The 27,023-nt window shown below is 39.0% G+C and overlaps 1 protein-coding gene across 2 annotated transcripts in view; it reads right to left on the bottom strand.

The window, feature by feature from the left end:
• The window catches only part of ELP3 (elongator acetyltransferase complex subunit 3), a 104,306-nt gene that overhangs the window by 8,057 nt on the left and 69,226 nt on the right, over positions 1 to 27,023 (bottom strand). For both annotated transcript variants that reach the window (NM_001257766.1, XM_015145027.3), the window contains 3 exon segments: positions 21,289 to 21,370; positions 22,917 to 23,144; positions 24,746 to 24,811. In NM_001257766.1, coding sequence (NP_001244695.1) covers positions 21,289 to 21,370; positions 22,917 to 23,144; positions 24,746 to 24,811 — 376 coding nt within the window.

Genomic DNA, 27,023 nt, shown 5'->3' with positions numbered 1-27,023 from the left:
GAGTAGAGTCATTTCAGCACTCAGTGGGAAAGCCCCTCTCCCAAGGATGACCTCTGGCTACTGCTCCAAGGTGGGCTGGCAAGAGCCCCTGGCCTCCCTGTGAATCTCCAACCCGGAGGAGACCCAGGGGTACCACGTCTCTCTGATCCTTTTCTGAACCAAATGTCCTCAAGCCCCTGATGATGAGAAAGAAATCCTCTGCTTTGATTCCATGTCCCTCTCCAAAAGATACGCACCATGTGGCTTAATCTGCTAACTCGAAGGATTTGGGAAAAGGGGGAATCACAGGCAATGCCTATGCTGGAGCCTGGGCCCCTGGCTACAGGAGCACGCTCATCCTGGGCTGCTCAACGCTCTTTAGTAAAAATGGGAAATCAAACCACACCACCTTAGACTAACCAAAGGCCAAAAAAAAAAGAAAGAAAAGAAAAAAAAAATGCGGGGGTGGGGGGCAACAAACCCAGATGTGTTTTTCTTGTTTCTTTGTTTTTGAGACAAAGTCTCACTCTTGTCGCCCAGGCTGGAGTGCAATGGCACAATCTCAGCTCACTGCAACCTCTGCCTCCCAGGTTCAAAGGATTCTCCTGCCTCAGCCTCCAGAGTACCTGGGATTACAGACACCTGCCACCACGCCCAGCTAATTTCTGTATTTTTAGTGAAGACGGGGTTTCAACATGTTGGCCAGGTTGGTCTCGATCTCCTGACCTCAGGTGATTCACGCACCTCGGCCTCCCAACATGCTGGGATTACAGGCCTGGCCACAAACCCAGATGTTTACTTAAATTCTGCTGTGATTCTATTTTAGAGAGAAATTGTAGGGGAAAGAGTGGGGAGATGGAGTAAGCCAGTCTGTGTGGTACTTGAGTTTGTTGAAAACCAACTCTTTGTTCCTCCAAGTTACTGCAGCCTTTTGTTCTAAGGGGATAAATGCAATACCAGAGTAATGTCTTTGGACACTAAAAATAAGTACACCTTTCCTCTAAAAGGGAAAATAAATCACAAATCAAGAGTAGGAAATGAACTTAAGTGCTACCTAGCTTGTGATTCTAATTCCATCTCAAAACAAACAAACAAACAAAACCACTTGGTAGAAGTTAGAGGGAGATTTAAATACCTGCCAGGCATTGGATTGCTAGAGGCTCTCCATGCACTAATTTCTTTAAAATGTAACAAGATTGCAATTATTGTCTTAGGAGAAAGGTGAGTTTCAGAATGGGTCATAACTCAAGGCCACAGGATAGGGAAGTAGAACTGTAACTGAGACCCAGCCTGCCCGACCCCATGGCCCAGAGCGTTTCTAATGCGCCTGGCACCTATGTGATGGGGTAGGCCCACCCAAATCCCCCGACTCTGGTCTTGGACCTTGAGTCAGAGTGGGTAAGCACATCCCTTCTTTTCTGGTAAAGAAAGGACTTGCCATTTGTCTTAATCACCTCACCTCCTGTATCTGTGTCCAGTTTTTCAATGTCCTTTTATAACTCATGAGATGAAACAAACATGGTGGCTATTTCCATTTTTAACAATATGGCTTAGTAAGAAACTGAAGAATAAATCACAGAAAAGGGTCTGATAACAGGCAATAAGAAACTTTGTACACAGATTCAGCTTACAAATGTGAGAATGGGAAGGGGGAAACTTTTCAGTAACAACTTGGTAAATTGCAGTCACCATTTCTAAAATGATAAGCACTACAACACAGAGTTTGGAGGAAAACAACAAAGAAGGCTCGATGATGGAAGCTAGAGCAGGGCAGAAGAGTCAGGAGTATTTAAGCTTAGCGAACAGATGACTTCAGGCTTGATTATGGCAGACAAAATTAAGAATAATACTCCAGCCAAAGACAATGAAAATATTGTGACAAAATTTAAAATGTTTCTGCTAGGAAAATATCAGAGACTATTAAGAGCTCTTAATTGTCAGGTCAAGAATAAGGAGAAAATGTGAGCTTCTAGAAGGGAGTAGAAGTGTTTGTGTCTCAGGGTGTGTGATCTAGGAAGGGCAGCTGAGATACCGGGGGCGCGGGGGCGGTGTCTCGTGGCCACCAGAAACAGAGAAGCAGTCATAACACTCCCCCAGCGCCCTGCTGTTTAGGAGGTGTGGAAGCAACTCTGCCTCTCAGTTGCTTCCACACCTCGAGGAGGCTTGAAGAGATGGAACATGGGTCTGAATTCAGAGCCTGGCACAGACAGGGACCCAAGCATAGCACCCTCTCTTCTGGATTGTATTCTGAAAGGCTCTGAATTGGGAGGAGGGACTGGTGTGGTGGGGATAGGAATCTTCTAGATAAACTACAGTCTTGGTCCTAGACAACTATGACTCTGAGATGCCTGGCTAAAGGAAACAGGTCTTCCTTGGAGGAAGCGAGCATCACCTAGGTCTTCGAGTATTCCCGAAAGCAAATTCTCATATCAAATGCCCAGCAAATGATGAGGTGCACTTTGAGACAGGACATGACAACAGCAGAAACTCCAGATGTAACATCACTAGACACAGACTGCAAACAGGTATGCTTACTATGTTCAATGTCTGAAAACAACTGGAAACATTAAAACATGACATCACAGAATGGAAAAAGATACCAGAAATTTAGGAAATGTTAAAGTGTGGGACCAATGCATCAATGGATGGGTCTAGCAGATCAGACAGAGCTAAATCAGTAACCTGAAAGATTAAGTCAGAAGAAATTATGGACAACAAAGCAACATCGGTGGGGAAGAGGGTATTAGACATAGTGGATACAATAAATAGGTCTAAAATATGTTTAACTGGAGTCCTAGGAAGAGAGGTGAGGGAGAATGGGAAAGAATCAATATGCATGTGTTAGAGGCTGCAAATCACACAGAACTGATTTTAAAACCCAGTTCACTGACTAAAGAAGCCCAAGGAAGCCCAAACGGGAAATCCATACCTAGAAATATCCTAGTAAAACTAGAGAAAAACCAAGACAGTGAAGACAGTCTGAAAGAATAAAAATAATATATATTAAAAAAAAAAACTACAGAAGTAGCCTGAGGGAATATCCTCAAAGACAGCTGATTTCTTACCTGCAACATTAAAAGCCAGAAAATAAGGGAAAGATAGATACAAAGTACTGAAAGAAAATACCTGCAAACCCAGAATTCTATACCTAGTAAAGACGACCTTTAAGACAAGGGTCCCCAACCGCCAGGCCACACAACATTTACAGCCACGCCCCATTGCTCGCGTTACTGCCTGACGAGCAGTAACCACCTCCCGTCAGATCAGCAGTGGCATTAGATTCTCAAAGGAGCACAAATCCTATTGTGAACTATGCATGCGAGGGACCTAGGTTGTGTGCTCCTTTTAAGAATCTAATGCCTGATGATCTCTCACTGCCTCCCACCATCCCCAGATGGGACTGCTGAGTTGCAGGAAAATAAGCTTGGAGCTCCCACTGATTCATATAATTATTTCATTATATATTACAATGTAATAATAGAAATAAAGTGCATAATAAATGTAACACACTTGAATCCTGAAACCATCACCCCAACCCCTTTACTATCAGTGGAAAAACTGTCTTCCACAAAACCAGTCCCTGGTGCCGAAAAGGTTGGGGACCACTGCTTTAATAATAATGCAAAATAAAGACATTTGTATACAATCAAAACTGGAACAACTTGCTACCAACAGATAATAAATTCATAATAAAGGTATAAAGAAAATGTGTGCAAACTACCGAAATATCCATCAACAGTAAAACAGATAAGCTGTAGTACATCATGGAATCCTACATGTCAATGAAAATGAAGAAAATACTTTAAAGATATAGCAAAGATAGAAGAGCAAAGAAAGTGGTAAATATACAGTTGCCCTTGGTATATGTGGGGGGCTGGTTCCAGGACCACCTACCAAACTCTGCACATGTCTTGCAGTTGGCCCTGCAGAAGCTGCATCTATGAAAAGTCAGCCTTCTGTATACGCAGGTTTCACAGCCCACAAATACTGTGTTTTCAGTCTGTGTTTGGTTGAAAGAAATTCGAGTATAAGTGGACCTGTGTTGTTTAAGGGTCACTTTTATCAGTAAATCTAAGTGAATACTAACTGTACATAATAATAATATCTTGGGGATTTTAGAAAAACTTGCACAGACATGTGCACACAGCAACTTCAGAAAGAGGATCTCCAAATGGCCAGTAAACACATGAAAAGGTAGTCAAAATCATCAGTTATCAGGTAATGCAAATAAAAACCACAAAGAAATGCCACTCATTTATCAGCATGGAACAACTGAAACTCATACATTTCCTGTAATAGTGAAAAATTGTAGAAGCACTTTAGAAAGCCACTTGGCAGAATCCTCAGCTAAATCTATGTACTCTCTACAACCCAGCAACTCTTAGGTGTACATTCTACAGAAATATGTGTCCCAAAATACATATACAAGAATATTCATAAGTCTAACCTGGAAACCCAGCAAGAGTTAAGACAGATAAATTGTGAACTATCAGCATAATGGAATCCCATATATCAATGAAAAGGAATGAAATGCTGCTACTACAACGTTGGCTCAATCTCACAGCAATGTTGAGCAAAAGTAACCAGAACAAAAATATGCAACAACAAAACTAGACTATGTAGTTAAGGGATACATACTTAGGAAGAAAATACCAAAAAAGTTAGGATACTGGGAAGGAAGAGGGAGGGGCCAACAGAGGCACTTCTTGGATGCTAGTTATTGACCTGAGTGGGGGTTATAGAGTGCTATGGTCTGAATGTGTATCCCCCACAAAATTCGTATGTTGAAACTTAATCCCCAATGCAATAGTATTAAGAGGTGAGGTCTTTGGGTGACAATTAGGTCACGAGGCCTCTAGAACTATGAGAAGTTTCTCATTTATAAATTACCCAGTTTTGTTATAGTAGCCTGAGTGAGCTAAGACATATAGGTGTTATTTGACATTTTATAAACTCTGCTATTTGTTACAGCTTCCAGTAAACTTTTAAAACGAAAAAGAAGGCAAGATTAAATAATCTCAACTATGTGACTGCTTAAATGGGGAATGAAATAAATTCTTCACGTCTATAGAAAAACAAGTGAGCCAGGGTTGTGATTCCAACTGGACAAAGAATGAACATGGAATTATTAATGTGATTTAATAGAAGAAGAAATAATGAAGTTTAATTGATCAAGTATTTGCTTAGTATGTACTAGGAGCCTGGAAATTGAAGAGTTTTATCTCTTGGAATTCCTTAAGAAAAACCTTGGCTTAATAATTTAAATGTTTTCATGTCTGAAGCAGGAAAATGAATCAGTTATTACAGGCGCATTCTTGTTTTCTGATGCTTACTTGTTAGGACACAGGCCACCCTTCACTGCTAGTAATGTGTTCTTAGATGGAATTAAAATTGTGGCCACATCATATTCTCATAGCCAAACTTGTAAATCTATCCTTTAAAGTTTAAATTTCTGCTTTGATTAGATGCAAAACATTCAGTTGATTTATGATAGTTTAATTATAAGAAATCAGTGAAATAAAAACAAATTAAACTGTTTTAATTGCTTTTGGGTTCAATTAATCAACTATTGCCTACTTGATATGTCTACCAACATTAATACCAGGAAATATATTCATTAGTTTCATTCACTTGTTATTGAAATGAGACTTTATTATTTCTCATTGATCTCCTGCCAAGATGGCAATATTTTACTCTTCAACAATGCACACTGATATGAAAGTTGGGAAAAGGTTTTTATCCTGAATGTTTGAAAATGAACCAATTAACTATACGACCCTAAACCTTTCAGAATTTTCCCCCCATTCTATTAAAAAAAAATCATACAAAGGTTACCCATGAATAATCTTAGTTCTTCAAATTGGTTATTGCAGCTAACATAGTACACATTATTCTCCATCACTGTGGAAATACAGAGTATCTCAAGAGAGTCTCCTACCCAGCAGCCTAAAGGTTCTTCTACACATTTTGAAAAGACTACCAAGATAAGAACAAAGAAAAAAAACAGGTAATTTACAAAGGTTTTTTTTAATACACAAACTTTTTAAATTACAAACTGTAATTTATTTACAGAATCTAAATAGATACTACCATGGTAACTTACAGTTGGGTGATGCTGATGGGTCATCTCACAGCTTTAGAAAGTTTTTTTCTTTCAGGGAGTCTGGCCCATGATGTGACATAGGATGGCCCACAATCATCTGATTCAAAAATAGAGTGTCTCTGTTCCTATCAGTGCAGGATGTTTGCTATGTCACACATCATTCTCACTTCTTTACTCATGTCAGACTGTACCATCTTATAACCTGGTAGGAAGAGGGACCCCTTCAATTTATAGTCTCTTTAAATACAGACTTCAAAAGGGAAAATGGCAAGGTAGGAATTTTCAGAGATTCATCCTTCTGCTAATTAGACGATTAAGCTGGAAAAAAATAATTGGAACCAACTGTTTTGGAATGCTGGAATTTGGTAAGATATTTATAGCAACTAGGGGAGGTGAGGGGAGAGGATATAAAACTTCACTCAGGGAACAGCATGCTCAAGCCATCAACCATCCCCCCATTCCTTAGCTCCACCGTAGCCACAGGAACGGTAACTTATTTTCCTGGAGCAGCTGAACTGGAGTGGGCAATAAGGACCTAGTCCTCCAAAAATTTGGGGCTGTGTATTGTGTTCACTTTGGAGGTTCCTGGAAGGACCAGTGCAGACCCTTGTCTTTGTTTTGACCCCATCTCGCTTCCTTCGTGGAGTGTATCAAAAGATTTGAAGAGATACATATCCTTTTTTTTTGAACCAGACATTTAAGAAAATCCCTCTCAGGTCACAGGCTGATCATAGAGATAAGGACAGAAATTTCAGTGACTACACACACAATGAAGAATACAGACTTTGCAAAAATAGTTTGGAAAAGTCACTAGACAGGGCCGGGTGCAGTGGCTCCTGCCTGTAATCCTAGCACTTTGGGAGGCTGAGGCGGGTAGATCACTTGAGGTCAGGAGTTTGAGACTAGCTTGGTCAACAAGATGAAACCCCGTCTCTAATGAAAATACAAAAAAATTAGCCAGACGTGGTGGCACGTGCCTGTAATCCCAGCTACTCAGGAGGCTGATGCAGGAGAATAGCTTGAACCCAGGAGGTGGAGGTTGCAGTGAGCTGAGATCATGCCACTGTACTCCAGCCTGGGTAACAGAGCAAAATTGACTCCATCTCAAGGAGGAAAAAAAAAAAAAAAAAAAAAAGTCACTAGACAAATGCATGATTACAGACCTCAAAAGCAATTCCTCAGAAAGAGAAGGATGATTTCCAGAGTTACCACATTACACTAATTGTGTAGTTCTCAGTAGTTCAATATAAAATTCTAAAGCATACAAAGAACAGGGAAGAATGGCTCATTCACAGAAAAAAAGAATTTAACAGGAATTATTCCTGAGGAAATCCAGATATTGAGATTACTACTCAAAGACATTAAATCAACTGCATTAAATATGCCTAAGGAGTTACAAGAAACCATGGAAAAAGAAAGGATATCAGGAGGATACTATTAAAAAGAAGGAATGTCAATAGACAGGAATTATATTAAAAAATAGAAATTCTGGTACAGAGATGTATGATAGTAAAAATAAAAAATTCACTAGAGGTGTTCAATGGCAGTTATGAGGAGACAGCAGACAGAATCAGTGAACTTTAAGATAACGCAATTGAATTTATCTAGTCTGAGGAGCAGAAAGAAAAAATGTAGAAAAATAAAAGACCTGGGGGATACCATCAAACATACCAATATATGCCTCACTGGAGTCTCAGAGGGAGATGAGATACATAAAGGGTAAAAAAAATTAAAAATGGCTGAATGCTTCCCAAATTTGACGAAAGACATGAATCTATACATTCAAGAAGCTCAGCAAATTCCAAGCAGGATAGACTCAAAGAGATCCACAATGATCACAATATGAGTCAAACTGTTGAAAACCTGAGAGAATCTTGAAAGCAGCAAGAGGGAAATGAGTCATCACATACAAGGAATTCTCAATTAGACTAGAAACTATGGAGGTCAGAAGGCAATGGGATGGCACATTTAAAGTACTGGCTGAAAGAAAAAAGTAAACCTGTCAATCATAAATTCTATATTCAACAAAACTATCCTTCAAGGATAAAACAGAAATTAGTACATTCCCAGATTAAGAAAAGCTAAAGAAGCTTATTACTACTAGAGCTGCCCTATAAGAAATGCTAAAGGAAGTCTTCAACCTGAAATGAAAGAATAGGCAGTAACTTGGAACCATATGAAGAAATAAAGAACACTAATAAAGATAATTACATAGGTAAACATAAAAGCTAGCATTATTGCACTTTTGGTTTGTAACTCCTCTTTTCTTCCTATATTATTTAAAAGGAAAATTCATTAAATAATAATTTTAAGTCTAGGTTAATGGATACCTAAGTATAAAGATGTAATCTGTGACAATAACAATACAAAGGGGAGGGACAGAGATGTATAGGAGCAGAGTGTTTGCATACTATTAAAACTAAGTTGGTATTATTCAAACTGAGTGACGGGAGGCTTAAAATGTTAATTATGATCCCCAAGGTAACCACTAAGAAAACAACTAATAACCAAAAGAATCATAGAGTGACTACATTAACAGACAAAACAAATTTTAAGTCAAAACGAGTTACAAGAGACAGAAGACCATTATATGGTGATAAATGTTCAATTTTCAGGAAGATTTATACAATTACCAACATATATGCACCTAACAACAGAGCTCTAAAATATATGAAGCAAAACTCGACAGGACTTAAGGGAGAAATAAATAGTTCTACATTAAGACTTGGATACTTCAATATCCACTTTCAACAATTAATTTAAAAATTAAGATAAAAGATCAATAAGGAAAGAGAGAACTAGAACAACACTTTAAACCACTTAAATCTAACAGACATATATAGAACATGCTACCACTAATAGCAGAATGCACATTTTCCACAAGTGCACATGGAATATTTTCCAGGATAGATCATATGTCAGTTCAAGAAAACATGTCTTAATAAATTTAAAAAGAACTGAAATTATACAAAATGCCTTTTCTGATCACAAAGAAATGAAACTAGAATAACAGATGGAAACTGGAAAACTCATAAATATGCAGAAATTAACACATTCTTAAACAACCAATGGGCTAAAGAAGAAATCACAAGGAAAATTGGAAAACACCTTTAGCAAATGAAAGACAAAATGCAACATTCCAAAACTTATAGGATGCAGCAAAAACAGTGCTCAGAGGGAAACTTATAGCTGTAAATGCTCACATTAAAAAAGCAGATACATATGATCACATTTGGGATTTTAAAAGCAGATATATCTGAAATCAGTAACCTACTCTACACCTTAAGGAACTAGAGGGGGAAAAAAAAGAGCAAACAAAACCCAATGCTAGCAGAAGGAAGAAAAGAATAGAGTGAAGATAGAGAATTTAAAAAAAAGATCCAGGCATGGTGGCTCATGCCTGCAATCCCAGCACTTTGGGAGGCTGAGGCAGGCGGATCACGAGGTCAGATCGAGACAATCCTGGCTAACAAGGTGAAACCCTGTCTCTACTAAAAATACAAAAAAAAAAAAAAAAAATTAGCCAGGCGTGGTGGCAGGTGCCTGTAGTTCCAGCTACTCCAAAGGCTGAGGCAGGAGAATGGCATGAACCCGGGAGGCGGAGCTTGCAGTGAGCTGAGATCGCACCACTGCACTCCAACCTGGGTGACAAAGCAAGACTCCATCTCAGTAAAAAAAAAAAGAGAAAAAAAAAGAATAAAAAAAAAAAAAGTAAAAACCAAAAGTTCATTCTTCGAAAAGCTCAACTAGCAATGTTTACCTTTGATTGGGTTAAAAAAGAGAAGACTCAAATCACAAAAACAGAAATAAAGAGGGGGCATAACTACTCACTGTACAGAAATAAGAATTCTATAAGAAAATACTGTGAACAACTGTATGCCAACATGTTGGATAACCTAGATGAAACAAATCTCTAGAAACATATAAAAACTGACTCATAAACAGAAAGTCTACATAAATCTGTAACAAGAAACTGAATCAGTAATAAAAAATGTCCCAATAAGAGAAAGCCCAAAATCAGATGGCTTTACTGGTAAATTCTATCAAACAATTGAAGAATTAATACTGACCCTTCTCAAATACTTGCAAAAAACTGAAGAGGAAGGACACTTTATAATTCATTTTATAAAGCCAGCATTACTCTGTTAGCAAGGCCAGATAAAGACACTACAAAGAAAACTTTAGACCATCATCCCCTTAAGAATACAGATGCCAAACTCCTCAACAAAATACTAGCAAACTGAATTCAGCAGCATATTAAAAGGATTATATACCAAAACCAAGTGGGATTTATCCCTGGAATGCCAAGATAGTTCAACACACAAAAATCAATGTAATACACCATAACAGAATTAAGTGGGGGAAAAAAAATCATACAATCAGCTCAAATGCAGAAAAAGCCTTTGACAAAACCCACAACCCATTCATGATAAAAACACCCAATAAATTAGCATAGAAGGGAACTTCCTTAACATTGTAAAGGTCATATGTGAAAAACTCACAGATAATAATATGCTCAATGGTGAAAAACAGAAACCTCTCCCCCTAAGATCAGAAGCCAGATAAGGTTGCCCTTTTTCACCACAGTACTTAAAGGTTCTAGTCAGAGAAATTAGGCAAGAATAAGAAATAAAAGGCACCCAAATTGGATAGGAATAAGTAAAACTATCTCTATTCAAGATGACATGATCTTATATGTAGACAATGCTAAAGAATCCACACACATACAAAATTATTGGAGCTAATAAATCTAGCAAAACTGCATAACACAAAATCAATATGGAAGAAAAATCAGTTTATTTCTATATGCTAATAATGAACAATTCAAAAACAAAAATTTAAAAATCTCACAATAGCATCAAAAGAATAAAATATCTAGGAATAAGTTTAAGCAAGGAGGTGCAAGACTGGCACATTGAAAACTACAAAACATTGCTAAAAGAAATTTAAAAAGACTAAATAAATGGAAGGCTATCCTGTGTTCATGGCCTGGAAAACTTAACGTTGTTAGATGATGATACCATCCAAAGCCATATAACGATTCAATGCAATCCTTATCAAAATCCCAATGGTGACTTTTGCTGAAATAAAAACAGCCATGTGAAAAATAATATGGAATTTCAAGGAACCCAGGATTGTCAAAAACAATCTTGAAAAAGAAGCACAAAGGTGGAGACTCATACTTCCCAATTACTACAAAGCTACAGTGATTCAAACAGTACAGTACTGATGTAAAGATGGACATATAGGCCAGCAAAATAGAACTGAGAGCCCAGAAATAAACTTTCACTTCTCTTTTCGACTGATTTCTGATAAGGGTGTCAAGAGCATTCAATGGAGAAAGAAAAGTCTCTCTCATAAGTGGTGCTAGAAAAACTGGATATCCACATGCAAAAGAATTAAATTAGACTCTTACCTTATATCGTATACAAAAATGAACTCAAAATAGGTCAAAGATCTAAATTTGAGAGCTACAACTTTATATAAAGCCCTTAGAAGAAAACATAGAGGAAAATCTTCATGTCCTTGACTTTGGCAATGGTTTTTTAAATATAACACCAAAGACACAAATAACAAAAGTAAGATAGATAAACTGGACTTCATTAAAATTACAAACTTTTTTGCATCAAAGGAAAGTAGCAAGAAAGTGAAAAGGCAACCCACAGAATGGAAGAAAACATTTGCAAATCACATATTTTATGAAGGTCTAATATTCAGAAAATATGAAGAACCCCTACAACTCAACAACAAAAAGACAAACAATCCAGTTAAAAAATGGGCAACAGACCCGAATAGACATCTCTCTAAAGAAGATAAAAATGACAAAGACATTCAACATCAGTAATCATTACAGAAATATAAGTCAAACCTCCTACAGAATGCCACTAGGCTGGCTATAAAAAAAAAAAAAAGGAAAAATCTTAAGTGTTGGCAAAGATGTAGAGAAACTGAAATCCTTGTGCACTGTGGCCACCGTGGAAATGAAAAACAGGGCAGTTACTGTGGAAAATAGTTTGGTGTTTCCTCAAAAAGTTAAACATAGAGTTACAATTTGACTTAGTAATTACACTTCTGGGTATATGTGCAAAAGAAATGAAAGTAGAACTCAAACAGGTATTTGTCCACCCTGCAATATTATTGACAATAGCCAAAAGGTGGAAACAACCGAAATGTCTATCGGACTGATGGATGATAAGCAAAATGTGGTATATACATGTAATGGAATATTACTGTGCCATAACAAGGAAGCAAATTCTGAGACATGCTACAGCACGGATGAGCACTGAAGACATCATGGTAAGTGAAATAACCCAGACATAAAAGAACAGATATTCTATGATTCCATTTCACAGAGACAGAAAATAGATTAGAGGACTGTGGGGGGAACTGGGAGTTACTGCTTAATGGATTCACAGTTTGTTTAGGGTGTTAAAAATTTTAGAAATAATGGTGATGGTCATACAACATTGCAAATGTAAATAATGCCACTGATTTATACACTTAAAAATGGTTAAAATGGCAAATTCTGCTTTACATATGATTTATCAACTCCCCAAATGAAAAAAAGTTTTCTTACAGTGCATAAAATTTCTCCATGTGTTTGTAGGGGGAGAATCAATATCTAAGGGTAGGAAAGCTCCAGAGGGAAACCATGTATCCTCAGCCCAAAAACAGGCTTCTATGTTCCATCATCTGGAACAAAAATATAAATGGCCAGCATGTGCACCTAAAGCATCAGGTATAAAATAGGGTTGCAAGGGGAAACAGAGAGGCATGTCCTCATGGAAGAGAGATGGCACACAAAGGGTCAGGTGCAGGCTGAGTTTTGTTGGGCCTGCCAAGCTCTGCCTAGGAAAGTGTGAGGTGTGATTGTGTTGCCATGCCTGACTATATGAAAATCTGATACTAGGGTTGGGACAAGAACTCTTGAATTTAGGTCTACCCAAAGGGTCTGTCTTTGGAGAAGGCATTAGAGGTACTGGATGCCTACTAATCACAAAGCAATGGAGATGTATTCCACCACTACAGTTGACAGCATCCAAAGATGGCTGCCTTCTCCCTTACAGAGATAGAATTCACTTCCTTTCCCCTTAAATCTGGCCTGGCCCAGTGATTCCAACCAACAGAACAGGGTAGAAGATACACTGTGGTAGGCGGTCTCTAAAATGACTCCCAAAGTTCACCCCCTAGGGTATTCACAGACTTGTGTAATCCCTTCCCCCTGAGGGTGAGCTGGACTCATTAACACTCTTCTGAGATTAGGTTATAAAAATACCATGGCTGCCATCTTGAATGGGCGCTCTCTCTGATCACTCCCACTGAGAGAGCAAGCTGTCACATCATGCGATAAGCAGCCCTACAAAGGGGCCCACGAAGCATGGCGAGGAACCACAGCCCCAAGACAAACAGCTTGTGAGGAACCGATGCCTGCCAAAAACTGCACAGTGAACTTGGGAGGGGATCCTTCAGCTGCAATGGACTCTTGAGATGATTATGGCCCCAGCTGACACCTTGACTGCAGCCTTGTGAGATATGTTGAGCCAGAGGCACCCAGCTCAGTCACTCTCAGATTCCTGATCTACAAAAACCATGAGATAAGAAATGCTTGTTGTTTCAGCCACTAAGTTTTTGGGTAATTTATTACACAATGACAGATAACTAATATAGACATTCTAGGACTTCTAAGACCAGGCCTTTGCTCCTTCCTCTTAGAACCCAAGCTATTGTGCTATTAAGAAGCCCAAGCCACATGGAGCAGACACGTGGACAAGAACCAAGCTGCTCATGTGGACAGCCTCAGTCAGAACGGAAACTTCAGACACACCATCCCAGCCAACTGACTGCCATTTAAGCCACCCCAACTGAGGCCCCTGACATCACAGAACAGAGATCCCCTCTATGCCCTGCTGAATTTCTGACCCACAGAATCATTAAGCAAATAAAATGGCTGTTGTTTGAAGCCACTAAAATTTGGGGTGGTATGTTATATAATAATAATCAGAACAAACACTAATTATTAGGATTTGCAGTGAGGCAACAGATCATACATGTAGAGATCTGGGGCATGTGGACTGCTTTACTGAACCCCAGCAATTTATTCATGAATAGTGGACAAGTGGACAGTGGTCTGCTTAGGGACTAGAGGATGGGGTGCATAAGGAAATGATCCCATGGCCACAAACTACCATTCGAAGTCTAACAGGCACTGTCTTAGAAATGTGAGTTGTTGGTCAGAGACAACAGCTTAAGGCAGGCCAACTAAAGAATAAGAAATTCCTTGCATGTGTTCTGTTGGAATCAGAAATCTCTAAACTAAAGGGCTCCACAAAACTAGTATCTTGGTTACTGCTAAGGAAGGCAGCACCAATACTTTCCAGCATTATTCAATAATACCTGTTCACCCAAAGAAGAACCTGCCAAATCCCTGCCTCTAACAGATCTAAAATAGAAAAGCTTTATCAAACTGAATGAATTAAGACAATGTCAAATATTTAGAGAAAAGAACAGTACTATTCATATTAAAGTTACATGGATAAGAAATCAACATTGCAACAAAATATTAAAACAGACTTTCTGAGAGACAGCTGGTAGTGAGTAGTGTAGGGTAGGCCGCTTTTGGAGAGGGCTTGCTTCCTCAGAAAAAAGCCTGTGAAGTGTCTAATTTTAAATAAAGGTAGTCATTCATCTCAAAGCTCCCAGACCTTTCAGGAATGTTATTAGGAATCACATGATATAACCCTATTCCTCCTAAGCAAAAGCATAAGACCGTCATTCCCTATATCCATAAACTAAGAGGAACAAGAATGGGGAGAAAGTCTACAAATGTGTTGTGTGTCTACACTGGCAAGGCTGGACTACAAGATCTCAATGTGCACACTCTGAAACGTAAGAGGATGGACTGCATGAACCTGGGATTAGCAACGGCATTTGCCAAATGCTGTTCTTCAAATGCCAATCAGCCACTCCAAATCAGTATCACTAGCTTCTGCCTGGGAAACGTCACAAAAATTCAGTTGCCTCCAAGATCCAAACAGTAGAAACTCATTAGTGGCCTAGTCAATAATATTCAAAACATGTGTACTAATTAACATAGTCTGTGATGCCAAGTGAGAGATGGTCTGATGTACTTGATGTGTGGTGTACTACAAACTGGTACCTGACTCACCTTCAAATGAGTAAATGTCAAGTCATGGAATACAGATTCCTGGGCGGAGCTACGCAACAATGCTGCCACAGTGTGGCTGCAAGACACCAACTAGCAAACATCTAGCTAATTCATTATCTAGCAAAATAGCATTCCATGTCATCAATTCCAGTCTGATTAATAATGATGCTGAAATTGAGTTATTATAGTAAAGAAATACTTTATATTGTATCTATTGTCTTTAAAAAGATATTTATAATGATTTTAAAAATACTACTGGAACGTACACCAAAAAAGAAACATATGATCATTGTTAGAATACCGAAATGGAACGGAGGAATATACAAAACCCAGAAAATGTACATTTAATTAGGGGACATTTAGGGGATAATTTGTCACAAAGATAAATGATGTAAAGGACTAAAGCACAGAGTACAAAAGGGCAAACACTCTTTCCCTTCCTTTCTGAGAAGCCCTAGACTAACACGTGCAGGTGCCACAAACTGGTCTGCATTTGGCCGGCTTCCTGCGTCCATTAGCAAATAGATACACTACAATGAAGAAATGCTTTTCCGGGCATTTTGGTAAGGATTATGAGTCCATTTTCAGACAAACCTAGTTACAAATGTACCCTTCTTGTCAACCAGATTATAATGCAAGGAATAAAACTACCTTCACCTGAAACTGAGGGAGATGTGTAGTAGCCTGGGAGACAGGTGAAGATCTAATAAGTAGATCTCAACCATTTATAGTTTAAATGTTTCAACAAAACAACTGCTATTTTCTGCCCACATGTGATTTTATTAATCAGTGGCTCTGGCAAACAAGACCATTAACTGCAGCCCTAGAAAGCCATATTGGATTGTATAAGGCACAAGTACATTTATTTTCTGACCAGGAGGCACTGTGATGTAGTTTTAGGATGATATAACTAAGACCTTCATGATTAAGGATGATTTCATCTCCATAGTGACTCGTTTAATCACTCTATATTTAAATTCTTCCCTCCTCTCCCCTTCTCTGGCTTTTTAATAGATTTAAACAAAATGGCTATCAGTCTCTGACTTCAGTGATTTCTGTCATCGACCATTCAGACATTTTCCTCATTTCTCACCATCACTGTGCGATCCATTGGCCTTGTACGATTCTTGGCCAATGGCCATATTAATTTTCTACTTGAAAGGACACAAATAGAATAGTGCTTATGATGAAGGTAGTCAGAGGAGCTTGGGGAATAGTTGGTCATCTTGCTGCATAGCAATTAGCTTGGCAAACTGAAAGAGTCACACGATTGGATCTGATACCTAGCCAAAATTGCCAGAAGAAAAAAACTCATTCTGTTGGGGGTGTTAAATGGCTTTTTAAATAGTGACTATCACAGTTATATTTGCCCTTTTGGAAATGGTACAGGCAGTGTGACATCAGAGATCTCCGTTTCCATGGTGATTATTAGTGATGGCATTTCAGATGTTGTGGTTAGCTTCTCTAGTATAATTCCTTGTACTTTACATCGTAAGAGAGGAGACACAAAAACTGCTCATGTTAACATTTTTAAAGGAAAGAATACTGATCATCCAAGTAGATAAACATCATGGTTTCTGAGTAAATATAATTTGTTAACCTTGAACAGATGTGTGTTGACAGAAGATATAGGGGTTAAGCTGGCAAATGATATCACTTGGAATTAATAGGGACTAATTAATTGCTTAGATATTTGGCAGCAATTAGCTGTTATTTTTTGCCTACACATTATTTTATAAACTGGTGGTTCTCATAACACTGATTTGTCCATTTTAATATGTAAAAAAAGAATATTTTCTTACTGTGAAGTAATTATTCTTAGTTACGAACTAATCTGCAGTCTAAGTAAGGAGAAAACTTATCTTCCTCTGCAGTCAAAGACAATCAATGAGGGGAAGGTGGGTGAGTTTCCTACAGCCCAACACGAACATTCACACAGGGCAGGGTGACATTTCACACGTCTTCTTTTTTCATATGTCTCTTCATTTCATATGTGACCCCTCAACACACGGTGATTTTGATGCTGATGAAACTGAACATTTCATTTTTACTTTAATTTTCACATTTAGAGTTGATGGTTCACTTTAAAACACAGTTCACTAAGAAAAAAACAGAATAAACCTAAAGGCCTCTCTTTCAAGAAATTGCTTTGTTTGATTTTGATACACGAGAAAGTTTTCCATTTTCTCATGTAGCCATAAAGGTAGTCATCTTTTTAAAAAGATAATCTGCTATAAAATACACAGTGTATACCTATAAACAAAGTCTATTGAAGTAGCACAGATAAAAAACCAATTTGTTTTTAAATACAGAAAAAAGAATACCCAGAGTCTTTCTATAGTGACTCAAATCAGATCTACTGTGTAGCTCATAATATTGTTTAGAGGCTGAATCCAAGATTATAAACCCAAGTTACAGAGAAAATCTGCTGGCAAGATGAAGGGAAGTCATAATGAATCAAAATGCAATTAAAAAAAATTCTACCTAAATGCGTTACTCTTACACAAGAATAACCAAAATGATAAATGATTCTGTCTTTCCCTTACTCAAGCTTACTATTTATGCCAGGACAGAACATCTAGGCCACCACTGTGTACAACTTATACAAAAGCCTACATACCTGGAACAAGGATGGATTTACAAACTGAGGACAAGGTTGGGAAAAAAGTAAACACTTAGGTCAAACAGTATTGCCAGTTGTGACCTAAGTTAATAGGCATTCACAAAGCCTAGGATTAATTACCTATGGGAAACTATCAACATCTTTATCAGCAAACACCCAACTTACAATGAGACTGATATCTATTACTGATGAAATCAGAGTCTCTTAATATGGCACAGAAAAGGTCCTACCTACAATTTAATCAGGAAAACATAATTGGTCATGTTGAGAACTAAAGAAGATACTAAGGGGTAGAATTCTAGAGTCAGAACTGTAAAAGATAACCACATCCATTTTTTTAAAATAAGGAAATAAAGGCCCATGGAGAGCAAGTAAAATTATCCTAGATCACAAGAAGAGCTACTGGCAAAGCAGGAATGGAATCCTGGCCACCTGTCCTCCCCACCCCCATCCCCCCACCCAAATCAGTGCCTCTTCTCAGCTAATCCAATGAGGTAACATTGACAAAATGCAGCCCACAGACACCAGCACTATCATAAAGAGATTTTCATTCTAAGGATTAATTTATGGAGAATAACTGACTATTTACAAAAAACTAAAACACATGTACACACAACACTGTACTCATATCAGAGAAACCAAAGTCAAAATGCAAAAACCGGAAACACACAACATTAAAAGCATGATATAATAACAAGCTCTTCACATCTGCCCTCCTTGAAGTTCTGAATAATGGACTAACTTCTCCAGCATCTGATTCAGAAACTTACACAGAACAGTAATAGATTACTCAATTGGAGAAATAAAAATGCATCATCCAGACAGCAAGTGTTCTTAGTTCTTTCATTTGAAGGGTGACCAGTGCTTAAGTCAAACAGAAAGTCCAGGCTTACATAGTTTTCCCTATAGAGAGCGATGGTGGGGCTTCCAGGCAGGGTGACAGGAAGTAATGCTTATGGCATCCTTCCTCCTGAACTCACTAGAGTCCCAAGAAGGCATTCCAGAACTGTTCCTACAGAAACCCACTGGCCAAAAGAAACCCCTTGTATAGAAATGAAGTAGATCGATCATACCAGCCAACAAGAGAAAGGTTCTTCCCTGTTAATTTGAGCAAGTCTCTTCTTGTTATTCGAGAAACTCTACATGCAGATGATCTGAAATTGAGCTATTATTTAGACTATGATAAAAAGCTAGGGAGATAGATATGCCAGAAAGAGGACAGATGCCGATTTCCACTTAGAAAATGGAAATCACCCTGCTCATAAAAAGCAGAAACTGAGGCTCTTATGAACAATTGGATATGACCTCAGGCAAGTCAGGGGTCCTCTCTGCATGCAACATTGTAAAAAGACACAGATGTCATGAAGGCAGATGAAATAATGCAGAGCAGTGATAGAATATGCCTGCTCTTCAGTTTTAACGTTGATTAGGTTCCCACAGACACCAGAAAGTTGCATGACTATTATCAGACTCCAGGAGTGCAGCACTGCCAGAATCGCAGAGCGTTATGATTATCTCAGTGACTGAAAAGAGAATACACTTGAAAGAGAATACTAAAGCCTTGCTTGTGTATAAAGTGTGGTCTGAAGACGGCGTAGGTATCACCTGGGAGCACAGGCCCCACCTAGGCCCACTGAGTCAGAGTCTGCATTTTAGCAAGATCTCCAGGTGATTTGTAAGCACACTGAAGTTTCACAAGCACTTTACTAGAACACTGACAGTGCTCTGACAAAAGGGGCCATGGAAATTTCAGGTGTTATCAACTCTACACAGATGCATGTACAGAGGGGTTCCAAGTCAGTCTGGCCCTTGCCTGCTACATCTGATCAACCACAGGTTAAACAGTTGAGAAGTAAACCTTTTTTTATTACAGGTAACAGTACCAATCAAGTGAGCCTGGTTTAGTTACCTCTTCTTTCTGTGAAAGATAACAGAAAATAAATAAATAAATAAATAAAGCTGGACATGTTAAAAAAAAAAAAAAAAAAAAGCTTTTAGGAATCTGTCTGGATAATGCCAAAAACCTCAACCACACTAAATGATTATAAGTGAGCCTGAGTTACTACATTTTCATAATTAAAATCATTAAAACCCGAGCATGGGTATTGATTTACTGATTGGCAATGACTTCTTATTATTTTTTAAAAAAAACCTCATTTCAACTTTCATTTTCAGAAGAGATGATGTTCTCAGAAGGCGTATTTGAGCTTTAGGAACGTTGTAGTATTCGAGTGGGAAAACAAACATGCTGGGTGAAAAATAACCTACATTTTGATCATGGCTCTTACCTTGTTAGCTTCTACTGGGAACAGTGATTTCTGTAAGGGTTCACTACGGAACAGCAGATGTGAAAGGGGTCTACGTCATTTCTTGCTCCACTCACACACGCTGTACTGGGTTTTCCTTTTCATGCCCACTTCCCCAGTGACCTGCTGTCCTAGATAAGAAATGGGGAAGCTCCTGATGGGGTTCAGAACACACTACCCCAAAAGACGGTGCCTTGGCATACTGAGTATCTTAAGGTGAAGGAATCAGAAAATGGCGTATGCAGGAAGGACCCTCTGGCTTTCCCCTTTCTTCTCCTGACACAGGTCATGAGATGCTTATGAGGGAGGTGCCCTCACACCACCTGGAGCAAACAAACATCTTCACCGCTGAAGGCAGAGGGGGTACCTTGAGGAATCTAAATGTACAGGCCTTGCTAAACATCCCCATTTCTCACCCTTAGCTCTTACTCCTGTGTCCTGTCATATTTTTTCATGACTTTGCACTCGTATAAAAACACTCAGGTTCAGCCATTTCTTAGGGTCTTTATTTCCTTATGAAGGCTTTCCTGTTCCATAAAATTTATATGCAATAAATGTGTATGCTTTTCCCCTGTTAATCTGCCTTTGTCAGTTTAATTTTCAGACCCAGCCAGGGACCCTAAGAGGGCTGGGGAAAATTTTTTTACTCCCAAACAGGGGAAAGCTGTTCCCCAGGATCGAAGTTACTGAGAAGAAAATTGAAAGAGCAAGAATTTGGCCTTTAAACAGCTTGTACTGGCAACTGAGGTTCTATTTTAATTTCTGAACAATAGTGATAATCTCCACAATAGTGAAAAACACTCAAATTCCATTTCCTTAGATAGAGTAACTAGGCACAGCACAGGGAGGAGGCAACCATGCTGACCAGTGTGACAGAGTGCAGAAGAGGGGTTATGGGTCACAGGTCCTGACTCTCAGAGTGCTCGGAAAGCTCTATTCCACTAAACTGCTTTTGTAAATTTTGTTTGAGCACAAGTCCTTCGCCAGTCAGCTCAGCTCAATTTTGAACGTAATAACCATCAACAGGGGCAAGAGGGTACCAACATAGTTTTCACTGTGGTGCCAAGTTCAAAATGGGAAGGAATCATGAACTTCACCCTCCCCCAGTTACCTGATATCACAGCGATTTTCCCAGATCCATGTTCTTCTCTAGCTATTCTTTCTGCTTCCTCCATCAGCAGCATGCCAAATCCCTGCACAGAGCAACAAAGAGGAGTGGGAATTAAAAAGGAAGGCAGTTCATTAAGAGGGGTCCATGAAACAAGAAGGCTATATACTTTAGTAGTTGCTAAAATCTGTTAAAATAAGAGTGAAAAAGCCCACTTATGGGAGTAAGGAATAAGAAACCATTCACTCATACCAAAGGTATACTGTAGTAGACAATTGAAAAAGGCGTAACTTTTGAACAAGAGCTACCAAAAGGCATTTTGTGAATGATGTAATCCATTCACAGGAAGACAGTAATTCCCTCTCAAATTCTGTCTCTTTTTAGGTAAGTTCTAGGCAATCTCTAAATGATGGAAGTCTGGGGCAATATGTCTTTAATTTCTTAGTCACCTTTCTACTTTTTTTTTTTTTTAAGATGGAATCTCCCGCTGTTGTCCAGCCTGGAGTGCAGTGGCTCACTGCACTGGGCAAGATCACTCTGACTCAATCTTGGCTTACTGCAACCTCCGCCTCCCAGGTTCAAGCGATTCTCCTGCCTCAGCCTCCCGAGTAGCTGCGACTACAGGCACGTGCCACCATGCCCAGCTAATTTTTGTATTTTTAGTAGAGACGGGGTTTCACCATGTTGGCCAGACTGGTCTTGAACTTGACCTCAGGTGATCCACCTGCCTCAGCCTCCCAAAGTACTGGAATTACAGGTGTGAGCCACCACTCCCAGCCACCTCTCTACTTTCTAAGAGTTGAGAAACCAGGCAAAATTCTTAAATCATCAATTTTGGAGCTTATATCATATCCACCATTAGATTTTAACACATTTTCTGGAAATTTTAAGAACTGAGTTATTAAGGTAGGTTGTCTGGGGTTAGAATAGGGTTCCCCTATGTATAATATGGCTTAACCTTAGGAAGTGTTTCATAAGTGCTTTCCCATCACCATCTAACCTGATTCCACAATAAGCTGACCCATATGAGACTGCCAGTATTAGACAATTTCTTACTTTCAAAAATACCAACTGCAGGCCGGGCACAGTAGCTCATGCCTGTAATCTCAGCACTTTGGGAGGTCAAAGTGGGTGGATCCCCTGAGGTCAGGAGTTCAAGACCAGCCTGGCCAACATGGTGAAACCCCGTCTCTACTAAAAATATAAAAATTAGTCAGGTATGGTGGTGCACACCTGTAATCGCAGCTACTAGGGAGGCTGAGGCAGGAGAATCACTTGAACCAGGGAGGCGGAGGTTGCAGTGAGCCAAGATCATGCCACTGCACTCCAGCCTGGCTGACAAAGTGATACACTTTGAGATACAAAGTGTATCTCAAAAAAATACCAATTCCATGTGGTTCAATTTGTTATGTTCCAACTGACTGAATCTCAGTTTGTCCTTTCCTCCCAAAAGGATACAATCTGGGGAGAAAACATCTCTGAACAACTAAAACACTGGCTCGTCTGTTTCTATGCTTTTCTTTCCCCTCTCCTCCTCCTCTGGCTCTTCCTCCTCTCTTCACCCCATTCCTTTTCTCTTTTCCTACTTAGGCAGTTTCTTACAAGCCAAATAGAAATGGAATACAGGATACCTGATGCTGAAATTTGGTAGGATCCCGGCTGCTCACAGGGACCACACTTCCATACACATGCAGCTCTCGTACTATGGAGACACCTCCACCCAATTCGAAACGGAAAGTTTCTTCTGAACACTTGCGTAATCGTAGGAGGCCAATCAAAATGTCTTGATCTGGGTCTTCGTATGACAAGAATGTTTCCCAGCCACCATTTGCAACATAATCTCTCCTTACCAGTTCAACCTGTTTAGTAAAAAGCCACAAAAAATATTATTCAAAATTAAAGAACCAAATTCATTTTTGTAATTGTATGTATTTATTTAGGTTAATATCTAGTTAGGGATAAGGAATGAATAATCACTAATTACATTTCTTTTTACTTGTCTACTCTCAAATAGCACCAAGATTAAAGTTCATACCTTGTTCATGGACTATTATAAAAGGAAAACAACTGTATAATTTCGCAAATACTTGAACTTCATTAACCTTGAGACTCTTACAGAGATCCAGCTCAGTAAAGGCTTCCACGCATTTGACTCCCCATGAAGAGTCTCTAATGTAAAATTTCAAAATCCGTCACATGCGTAGCTCTCAGGAGCACCCCTTTGTCTCAAAACTGTCAGGTGCTCAATGGTTTGGGTTTCACCTTCTAATCTTATCGCCTCCACTGAAACCTACCTTTGGGGAAGAAAAATGTGATGCTGGTCACTGGCACCGTGATGAAATTTCAAGGAAGTATGGCCTCCCACAGGGCACTTAAAATATTATGCATAATTTATGGGATAAAAATGTTAAAGAAAATTCAATCACGGAGGGTAGCTTTTGGGGGGAAGCTTTGTGGTAGCAGTCTGCACAGGCTTTTGGCTCTTCAGCTCATTGTACAAATGGCTCTTGTACTTTTCCTAAATAGAAGCCATATGTAACAATATGCATGCACAGAGAAAAGTATACACATGGACATGGCCACATGCAGAAACACTTGGTAGATGAGCAGATTGTACCCAGAGCAAGGTGAACAATTCAGACTAACACATATTCCTTCTCAACAATGTTTGCTAAATAACTGAACTGCACAAGAATTTGGCAAATTGTGTTGGGTCTGCTTTTTCTCTCAAAAGGTCCTACATGTGAAAAATGTCAATTAACTAATTCATGCTGAGAACAGAAACATCAATGCAGAGATCATCTATTCCAGCCTTTCGCAAATGGGGCTCCACAAGAGAATCAAATCCTACAGAAAAGTTGGCATACAGTTAGACATTATACAAGTATAAGAGAGAAGTTAATTCATTACATACCATGAATGCCTTAAGGCATTATGCTTAATTTTTGTGGAGCCTGTGGATAAGGGCTGATCTATTCATTTGCTTATCACCATTGGGCAACAGCTGAATAGTTACACACAAAGAGAGAAGCAGATCATACTACATTCTTCCCAAATGTAGCTTGTAGTCACAGGGGACTATTTACAATTGAATTAATCAAAATTAAATAAAATTAAAAATTTAGTTCCTCATTTGTACAAGCCACATTTCAAGGGCTCAACAGTCACCACCATATGGGATATTGGATAGCCCAGATCATAGAACATTTCCAACACTGCAGAAAGTTCCATTGAACAGTGCTAATCTAGAATGAGGTTCAGACTTCGTTTTCCTAACCTGGCTCTTCTAGAATTCTCCTATTTGGCTTTCATGGTTTGACACCGGTATCTAATCCTTGATTAGTCTCTGCTCTTAGTTATTCACTTCTGGGGCTCTGTCCTTGGTTAAGAACATGTGGGCGCAGGGTTGGCAAAGATCTAAGGACAGTACCTAGGCCCTCTGCGACATGAAGAGACTAACCTGGTATGGCCGTACTTTGTGATGAATTTCTTGGATTCCAACTTCTCTGGTTCTCACATCTCGACACTGTCAAGAAAAGTGGCGGGGCAGGGGGAGGGCACAAATATAAAACTGGTAACTCATTCAATCTTTATTTTTATTTAAACCTCTCCACCAAACCCTGGGCTCGAAATTAAGTTTGTACATAACTTATAATGAGATAAAAGAGCTGAATTTCAAAATAAAACCACCTTTAATCAATCTGAGGATAGGGGAAACCAGAGTAGGAATGTATGAAGTAGTACAGTATTGCTTTTAAAATAAATTTAGAATTCAAAAAAGATCAGCATACAATATAATCTTAGCAGTAAATAATGTAAGTCATAAGAGTAAGAAACAGGTTTGCCTGGGGGATATAACTATCTGAAAGTACAATCCAGAAGTATGTATATAAAGAGTAAAAAGTAAATTCCTAAATGTTTAAAACCTTCTCCATTTTATGGCAGTTAACATTTTTAGCATCACCGTATTTGTATCATTTTAGGAATATCCAAAAAGTACATGTTGAAGATGGCTTTTTTTTTTTTTTTTTTTGTAAGAAGGGCGCTGTGGAAGAAAGGCAGGGAAAGAAGAAGAAAGGGAAGGAGGGAGGGAGAGACGGAGGGAAGGAAGGAATGAAGGAAGGAAGGGAGGGAGGGAGGGAGAAGGAACCTAGAGTCGTGTATTACATACTCTGAAGCACAATCACAAATGGCTCTTTGAATATCTGAGGAGGCATGGAGCTGCCTACAGACAATGCCAATGCAATGCCTGGTCTGCATGGCCAAGCATCTGTGATGTGGCTCTCACTTCTATTCTACGACCCACAGTGCATGCTACGCTACCAGACATTTACAATTACACAGTCCTTTTCATTATTATAAATCCTTGTAATTATTCAATTATATATCCTATGGTGTATTTCCCCCTTACAGAACAAACCATAAACATTTTCTTCCAGTGAGAAAAGATCACTGTGGGAAATTTGATGATGTCACGTAAGCTTTTCTACTAATAGTATATTTATGAAGGACTGCTATACATGTATATAATTCCAAGAGAAAAATAAGAGCTCATTATTCAGTTGTAGAAAATTAAAGCTACTTCCACAACCCAGGAACTAGCTCAAGATAATACTTTGCTGATGTGGAGTCCACGAATTCCAGTAAACAAAAACTGTATAGCAGACGAAGATGATCGATCTCTGTAATTATTAATCTACTGAATGTAGCTGCTGTCCTTTCACTACAGTAGTTCTATATAGTAGCTAGCATGGGAATGTATTACTGTTCCATGTTCTTAATGAACACCTGCATGCTGTTTCTTTATTTTTTTTTGGCATGCTTTTTTAAAGGCAGAGTTTGGTGTGTGCTTATTTTCTGCTCAAGATGTTGCCTCTAGGAATTAGATATATTTTGGCTATGACTGAATTCCAGCCTTTGGACTCAATCCTAGCTTACTTTAACAGAGGCTAACAAGGCTTATGAGGGGTGAGGGTTAAAGAAGATGGATGGACAACGAGATTGTTGGGATAACCAGGCCAGGTCAGTCATCTTGACCTTCTTGAAGGTCAGTGGCCTTCTTGGAGGCGAGAAGAGATGGAGAACATGAACAGCTGGAGTCTGGGAGGCAAAGCAGGCACACAATTTTGTTTGGTGCCATTAATTACTATAAATGCATTTGCTATTTTTCTGGAACATAAAATTCTTCACTTTTTTTTTTTTTGGTAGAATATGCCAACAATGTTCACAAACTCTCCCTTGAACAATCTGAAAAATTTTCTCCATAATAATTTGAGTGAGAGAATAAAATGTCTTAGGTAAGTCCACAAACACCATAGGCAATCCTTGGAATAATGTCTTTCAAAGTGTGGCCCACATCTGAACTGTGCATGAGAACCATGTACCTAGTGCTGGATAACAGATTGGTCCCATCCCAACCTACTGATCCAGAATCTCTGAAGGCAGAGCCCAGGAGTCGGCCCTTGGTCTCAACACCACTCCTGGTTTATTGCTTTAGCAGCTCTAAGAAGTTCCTGAGTACTGGAGTTTCAAACCTTCCTGTGACTTAAGAATTTCCCACAGAGACTGTTAAGTTGCAGGTTCTTGGGCTCTTTTTACATCCTGGGCCAGCACAGAGGGGATGCTTAGTAAATACCTGTGACCAAAGAAGGGATTTCAATGGCCAGAGGGATGGGAGACTGGTATATGTGGGGCAATAGCAGTTTTGGCAATTATTTCATGCCCATAATCCTTGTCTT

The sequence above is a fragment of the Macaca mulatta genome, chromosome 8, assembly GCF_049350105.2.
Source record: "Macaca mulatta isolate MMU2019108-1 chromosome 8, T2T-MMU8v2.0, whole genome shotgun sequence".
NCBI lineage: Eukaryota > Metazoa > Chordata > Mammalia > Primates > Cercopithecidae > Macaca > Macaca mulatta.
This window is presented reverse-complemented; position numbering and strand designations above follow the sequence as displayed.